The sequence below is a fragment of the Mytilus galloprovincialis genome, chromosome 11 (genome assembly GCF_965363235.1).
Source record: "Mytilus galloprovincialis chromosome 11, xbMytGall1.hap1.1, whole genome shotgun sequence".
NCBI lineage: Eukaryota > Metazoa > Mollusca > Bivalvia > Mytilida > Mytilidae > Mytilus > Mytilus galloprovincialis.
The window spans coordinates 34,891,543-34,899,725 of NC_134848.1; the positions used below are offsets into that span (position 1 = coordinate 34,891,543).

Here is an 8,183-nt window from a genome sequence, read left to right on the forward strand (position 1 = left end):
ATAGAAATAAAAATATCACAAAGGGTCAAAGACCTATATATAGTTCTCTAAGTTCATCTTTTTTTCTTAATGTTTGTTTTTACCTTGGCAGAAATTTACTTTGCTTGTAGAACTGATATGCCTTTTTTGGGCAATTGAAAATATCCTATTTTTTCACTTTTATCTAAAAATTTCATGTGATTTTATAACATAATAATTAAACAAGGTGTGACATGAAAAATAGTGTTTAAGAAATTGTTTTCTTGTATTGACTTCAAACATGACATTCTTAGTTGAAAAACACATCTTATGCACTGATTTATACCACTTGTCAATTCCTAATCGATAAGTAACTACCTCTAAAAATGACACCAACATATGAAATTTGCAACCAAGTTTATACAGATGTTGAGCGGTAAGACAGGTGCTACATGTAAAGCAGGATCTGGCTACTTTTCAAGAGCATTTGCAATCAATCCATTAGATTGTTGTGTTATGTCGATTTCTATTTTTTATACGACCCCAAAAAAATTTTGGGATCGTATAATGGTATGATGTCATCGTCTGCGTCGTCAGAAGACACATTGGTTTCCGGATAATAACTTTAGTTTAAGTCAATGGATCTTCATGAAATTTTTTCAGAAGGTTTAATACAACAAAAGGAAGGTTGGGATTGATTTTGGGGATGATGGTCCCAACCGATTAGGAATTAGGTGCCCAAAAGGGGCCCAAAATAAGCATTTTACTAGTTTCAGGATAATAACTTGTGTAGAAGTATTTCAATTGCTCTGAAATCATACCGCAATGTTTAAAACCACAAGTAGAAGGTTTGGATTGACTTTAGGGGTTATGGGCCCAAAGTTTAGAAATTAGGGGCCAAAAAAGGGCCAAAAAGAAGCATGTTTCTAGTTTCCAAACAATCATGTGTTTAAGTGTATGGATCTCTCTGAAATTGTACTACAAGGTTCAATACTGCAATGGAAAGCATGGGATTGAGTTTAAGGGTTATTGCTCCAAGGGGGTTTCAAAAAATTTGGGGGGGGGGGCTTCCTTTTTTTTCAAAATTTTTCAAATTTTGAATTTTGAAAAGTTTCAAGAAGAAATCTTCAATTGCACAGTATTGTGCAATAAATTTGTTAGATCTTTGACCACATTAATTTTGTAACAAAAACCTATATTATGTCAAAAATTTGATCACAATCCAAATTCAGACAGAATCAAGCTTGAATATTGTGACCAAATTTGCCCCAACTGTTCAGGGTTCAACCACTGGGGTCGTATAAAGCTGCGCCCTGCGGAGCACCTGGTTCCTTTCTAAAATGTTTTAGCGTCATTTTGTTTTCTAAATAAGAGTTTGATTGTGTTCAATTGGTATCTATCACCCTCTTTCAAAGCTCTAAATATAACATACCTTCTTGGAATCTAGTAAAAGCAACATCTCTCCAGTCTAAAACAACAGAGAGTTCTTTATTGCTATTGCTTTTGAGTTGTGTCCATAGAATCGTTTTACCTGTGTGATAAAAATAAATGAAGCATGTAACTCCTTATATCGAAGACCATTTTCAATTCTAAACAATACATTTTTCAAACTAATTCACAAATGGAAATCAGTTTGCTGGTTATGGAGAAATGCCCGATCAGGAAAAATGTGACAATAAGGTAAACATAAAACCTTGTTTTTGCTAAATATTCTTAAAAAGTTATACAAAGTTTTAAAACATATTATCTTTATTTACAAAAATGATTTAAGAGGATGTGTATAAAATATACAAACTTGTATTTGATGAATTGGCAATCATACCACATTTACTTATTTTATTCTTATAATGTTAAATGCCATTTTGGGTCCAATTTATCTGATTCAAATTTCTCCACATTAAGAATGATTTCTCTACTATCCTGAAACTAAAAGTCTCACAAATATTTAGAATGACAGTAATAAATTTTATTTTTTTACCCTATGTGTGTCAATTGGTGTGTACCATTTTATGACATGACAATGTTCCATTTTTTATCAATATTCAGAGGTCAAGACTTCACTGTTTTTCAAATGATGATATAACTATAAAGCATATGTGGACGAAATCTATGATACTTATTACATATATATGTCAAGTTCAATTGTAGGCTAAATTTGAATTTACCTTTAAAGAGTTATGCCCCTTTGTGTCTAAAAGCCGGACAATTGGGTATCTGTATTAAAATGATTGACTTCCTTTAGTTTATGATAAACTTACCTAAAGGTTTAACCTGATCTTCTTCACACAATTGGTTGTACTGTTTGATGATGGAAACTGGTGCGATGGATCGAACTACATTTGGTATATTTCTGATCTCTCCAGTTGATAACCTTAGAGTTTTATCCCCAAATGGTAGGTCCTTGATGATTTGATTAGATGTTATAAAATCTATAAAATGTTCTAAACATTTGGCATCAAACTTCTCTCTCTGTTGTTTTGAGGGCTGAACTGGCTGTCCTGCACCTGACTTGTCTGTGTGTCTTTTAGCCTCATAGTACCTCCATTGTGTAATATTGGGAATCATCTATAAAAAAAAATTTACATTTTTTTCTTTTCAGATATTTTTGTGAAATCACGAAGAGCAGAGCACTCACTTAGAAGTTTTGCCTATTTCCCTTGCCTTATCATTGAACTTATTCTAAAAGTCTGTAACATGAAGGTTTTGCAACTATCACACTAACTAAACTGAAAATAATGTAGTCTCAGATGCATGATTTTTTTATTAGTTGAACTAGCTGTTGATGATTTTGAGTACTCTCAGATCAGTACTTAGGGTCTTTTGTTGTTGGGATATATATACAAGTACCCGGTGATGTGCACTCTGTGTTTTTGTTAGATGGATGTTATTTGTATCCATCTGATAAGCCTTTTTCAACTGATTTTTATACAATTATAAAAAAAAATCGTAAACATTTTGTATTGGTAACATGTTGTCGTTTCAATGGGATTTTATTCTTGAATTCTTGGGGTTCTTAAATGTTGAATGTAACAATGTTCTAAGTTTTTGTATATAAACTAGACTGTTTGTTTTCTCATTTGAATTGTTTTACTTTTGTCATTTCGGTGTCTTTTATAGCTGACTTTGAAGTATGAGCTTTGCTCATTGTTGAAGGCCATACAATGAACTAAAGTTGTTAATTTCTGTGTCATTTGGTCTCTTGTGGAGAGTTGTCTCACTGGTAGTCATACCACATATTTTTTTATAAACAAAATCAATGTTGTATGATATATATAGTCAGACGAACCAGGTCTGACAGACATTCCCCCCTTACAATCTTTCCAAACACTAAATACAATTGACCTGTTGCTTATAGTATCAAATATAATCTAACAAACTGTCAAATTTAACAAAAAAATTCAATGACCAATGAACCATGAAAATGAGTTCAAGTCAGATAATACTTTACAGACAGACATGTACACCTTACAATATTAATTGTTCCATACACTAAAAACAGCTAACCTATTGCTTTAAGTATTTGGAAAACCGACCAACGCACAAAAATCTAACAATGATTGAATGAATGATGAAACATAAAAACAAGGTCAAGGACAGATGATATTAGATGTAAGACATTTAGTCTAAAATTAACCTTCACAAAAATTATAGTACATGGAATTCTATCTAAGAATAATCCTTACCTTTCTTAATGCATCATAGTTTAGTTGCTCAGTGAGGATAGATAAGACCTGTCGTCTGAACATCCATGTATCAGCCTTAGTGTATATTTCTAGAAGTGTCTTCATGGTATTGTCTTTCAATGATTCTGGATAAAGTTCAGCTTCTAGAAATGGTGTCTCACCTGGACAAATGGTTTCAAAAACAGAGTTAAGGCACTGCCTAGCCTTGAGTTTATATCTCTGAATGGTTCTTGTACTAGCACTCTCCAAAGGTCCCTGGGATCTTCTTAACTGGACTAATTCCAGACAGGCTTAAAAATTCATTCAGTTTATCTAATTTTTCAATTACACAAACTGACGCTTCAGAAACCTGACTACCCCCTGCAAGTGACTGGTCGGTTTCCTGACTGAGGACTAAATCATCTAAACACTCTTTCGCCTGCAATTTACATTGTACATTAATTGAAAATGATCACTGTAGTGTAAAAATAAGGTTGAGTGACTAATAAACTGATCTTTTTATAAAAAAAAATCCCAACAAGAATGTATCCATAGTACATGGATGCCCCATTTGCACTGTCATTTTCTATGTTCAATGGACAGTGAAAACGGGATAAAAACTCCAATTTGGCATAAAAATTATAATGATCATAGCATAGGGAACATGAGTACTGAGTTTCAAGTTGATTGGACTTCAACTTCATCAAAACATCTACATGTACCTGGAACAAAATATTTCACCTGAAGTGGGACAGTCAGACAGACGAACGGACACACAGACCAGAAATCATAATGCACATAAATGGGGTATAATTATTGTTTTACACTTTCAGTTGTATGTTACACATGTACATGTCATCAAGTTTTTTTCAAAGAACTGACATACTCCATGTTCCTAAATTCAAGAGGAAAGCTTCAAGTAACTTGACATAGTTTTAAACTTGTGCTATAATCTAAAACAGTAATACATTCAACTACATTGACCTTGACCTATTTGTATGTAAATTAGGCTGTTAGTTTTCTCGTTTGAATTGTTTTACATTGTCATTTCAGGGCCTTTTATAGCTGACTTTGCGGTATGGTCTTTGTTCATTGTTGAAGGCCATACAGTGGCCTATAGTTGTTAATTGCTGGGTTATTTTGGTATCTTGTGTAGAGTTGTCTCATTGGCAATCATACAACATCTTCTATTTTTATAATTAACATATTTTTGCTTAACACTGTTACAAGATGAACATTTTTTTATACAACTTTGTAAATAATCACAGATTTTACTGATTTAACTACATGTTACATGTAGTTTGAAAAAAATAAGGATGATGGGGCTAGTTGTTTTTAAATAATAGCTCATTTGTAAAGCTAAATATGGAAAAGTATGACATGTTTGATCTGATACAATATAAATCATATCTTTCAAAAACATTTCATGGTATTTACCTTTCTTTTTCTCCTGTTAGTAATAAACATACATGTATGCTCTTCATCTGCTTCAACCTGCAAACATTCAATAAAGAAATGCATTTACTTTTAATATCAGGCTCAAACTTTTTTTGTTTTTGAAGGCCTTACTTTGACCTATAAGGATTTAGTTTTACAAATTGTGATTTGGATGGAGAGTTGTCTCATTGGCAGTGACGGGCACTCTTCCATTATCTAGTGTAAAGTTTGAATGACCATCATTGTACACGTATATGTATATTCAAGAATTACAGCTAATTTCCTAATGCTTGTAGAGTAAAACTTTGGCTAGCTTGTTTGCTTTGTTTGTATAAATGTTAGCTCAAACATTGTAATTAAGATTGACATCTGTAAACAATATAGGCATGCATTATTAAAGCAGTACATATTATATTTAAATTTGATTGCAAGTAATTCAATTAAAATTGTCAGTATACAAACAAAGCCAGCAAACAAACCAAACTGAAAGTCTTACCCTACATGCATTAGAAAATTAGCTGTAAAGCTTTTGTTTGTCAGAACTTAGATTTGTCACAGTTATAGTATTTGGATTCCTATGATTATAAAAAAAAATCTATTGTAGGAGAAAATAAAAATATATGCCTAAAATGGCAAATATCAGTTTAACTACATGCATGACATGTCTGGACATTTATATCTTAAATATTTTGGTAGCTTGCATTGGAAATAAAAAGTTTTTTGAAAGTATACAATTGTAAACATACATGTACATTGTCAGGTGGACTATAGCTGTCTACTGTAGTTCTGCTTCTGAATTCTGGTACATTATCTGTCATTTCATGGTCAGATATATGTGTCTCTTGTCTCTGACATATAGGGTTGCTGATCACCCTGGAAAAAATGTGTATATTTTAACTGACTTCCCTCTAGCTATTTTTAAACATGTATATCATTGCAGTTTGACATCAATCTTGTAAAGTTTTATAATTGTATACCTGGCATGAAGTATTATAGAAGAACTCACAATTTTGAATCATGTACTGTCTCTGGTGGCCATATTTTTTTTTTAATTTGGAATTGTATCATTATCTAAATTTCATATTTTTTCTGACATGCAGTCTATATATACATTTATGTACAAAGATGTACTTAATACTCATAGGTGTATCCAGGAAAGGGGGATTTGGTTGATTATGTGGGGAATCACTGAAGCATGACTGCAGTATATATTGTATGATATATAATTATTCTTTTAGACTTAATAAAGGGAGGGGCCCCCTTAGGTCAGTTCAAGGGCTTATGAAAAGTTCTGGATCTGCCACCTGATACATAAGAATAAAAGTGATTTGTAATACCAAACAGTAATTCAATTTTAATATCCACAAACTTGAAGTAGGTGTTTCAATATATACAGTACTACTAGCATATTAGAATTCCTTGAATTAAAAGTGCAGTGAATACATGTACATGTATACTTTTTGTATACTGCAGACAGTAGTCAATTGTTGTTTACTTTTACAAGAGTTTCCTTGAAAACATAATTATATATAATCTTACCTGCATTATTTTAGAAACATCTAAAGATAATTCCTCACACTGAGCTTGTTTCAATAGACTTTTCCTGCACTTTGTACAAAGACCTGAATTTAAAAAAAAATAATATCATTGAAGTTGCCTGAACAAAATCATACATGCAAATATTGTCATGATTGTGTATTTTTGAAATGTACATGTAATCTGAGACAAAAAAATAGATGCACCAGTAATATTGTATGATATATAATTATTCTTTTAGACTTAATCAAGTTTATTGAGTTTTATAAGTGATTAAAAAGGCCAATATAAAATATGTCTGTTAAATGTAACATGCTTAATTTAACTTCTTTTCATTGATTTTTTTTTCATAAGGCATTGTGACTTTACACTGAAGTAAATATAGTAAAAAATCCTTTGGGGTAGATGGAAGGCAAGCTAAATGCATATACAGGATGAATACATATGATTTATAATGATGATAAACAATGCATGAATAAAGACCAACTTTAGACATGGTAGGCATTGACACACTGAGACAGATTTTATAATTTGAAAGTTTACTCCAAATAAGTAACATATATGGTATTAGCAAATGGCTGTTGGTTTATAAAATTTGTATTTCTAGTAAAGAAAAAGGCTATTGTGTCGTCCGATCACAAATGTTTTGCTTAGGAGTGTTGTCCAGTGCAATATCATGGCATATGGGACCACCATAAAAATCATTGTGATAGAAAGGAGGTAAATCAAATATATCTTTTACAAAAATCTTCTCCTCTGAAACTGCTGGACCAAATTAATTCAAACTTGGCCACAATCATCTTTTGGGTTTCTAGTTTAAAAAATGTGTGGCGTGACCCGGCCAACTAACCAAGATGGCCGCCATGGCTAAAAATAGAACATAGGGGTAAAATGCAGTTTTTGGCGTATAACTCAAAATCCAAAGCATTAAAAGCAAATCTGACAAGGGGTAAAATTGTTTATCAGGTTAAGATCTATCAGCCCTGAAATTTTCAGATGAAAAGGACAACCCGTTGTTGGGTTGCTGCCTCTGAATTGGTAATTTTAGGGAAATTTTGCTGTTTTTGGTTATTATCTTGAATATTATTATAGGTAGAGATAAACTGTTAACAGCAATAATGTACAGCAAAGTAAGACCTAAAAATAAGTCAACATGACCAAAATGGTCAATTGACCCCCTAAGGAGTTATTGTCCTTTATAGTCAATTTTTAACAATTTTCATAAAATTTGTAAATTCTTACTAAATTTTCCACTGAAATTACTGGGCTAAGTTTATTATCTATAGAAATAATTGTAAGCAGCAATAATATTCAGTAAAGTAAGATGTACAAACACATCACCATCACCAAAACACGATTTTGTCATGAATCCATCTGCGTCCTTTGTTTAATACTCACATAGACCAAAATGAGCGACACTGGCTCTTGAGAGCCTCTAGTGTATAAATCAAGGTCACTAAATGAGATATTGTCAGTGTGTATGGTTGCCCCACTTACATTTAGGTCAGAAAAACTACTCTCTAAGACTTGACTTTTGCACAAAATTGTGTTGCCAGTAGTCGAAACAATCTTTACACACGTATTTGATCT

The 8,183-nt window shown here is 32.1% G+C and overlaps 1 protein-coding gene across 1 annotated transcript; it reads right to left on the reverse strand.

Moving 5' to 3' along the window:
- Window positions 1-2,221: 2,221 nt before the first annotated feature.
- On the reverse strand, window positions 2,222-7,267 carry LOC143051112 (uncharacterized). Its single transcript, XM_076224133.1, has 5 exons — window positions 6,597-7,267; window positions 5,804-5,930; window positions 5,058-5,114; window positions 3,642-4,059; window positions 2,222-2,523 (listed from the first exon to the last, which is right to left on the reverse strand). The coding sequence occupies exons 2-4, from the start codon at window positions 5,873-5,875 to the stop codon at window positions 3,877-3,879; spliced, it is 312 nt and encodes a 103-aa protein (XP_076080248.1). The 5' UTR covers window positions 5,876-5,930; window positions 6,597-7,267; the 3' UTR covers window positions 2,222-2,523; window positions 3,642-3,876.
- Window positions 7,268-8,183: the final 916 nt, after the last annotated feature.

Bases quoted from the DNA above. Each gene is read 5' to 3' on its own strand.
- LOC143051112 (XM_076224133.1), bottom strand. From the start codon at position 5,875: ATGACAGATAATGTACCAGAATTCAGAAGCAGAACTACAGTAGACAGC. The intron at 5,115-5,803 runs GTATGTTTACAA...GAATGTTTGCAG, and splicing joins GTCCACCTGACAATGTACAT to GTTGAAGCAGATGAAGAGCA. The intron at 4,060-5,057 runs GTAAATACCATG...TGTAAATTGCAG, and splicing joins CTAACAGGAGAAAAAGAAAG to GCGAAAGAGTGTTTAGATGA.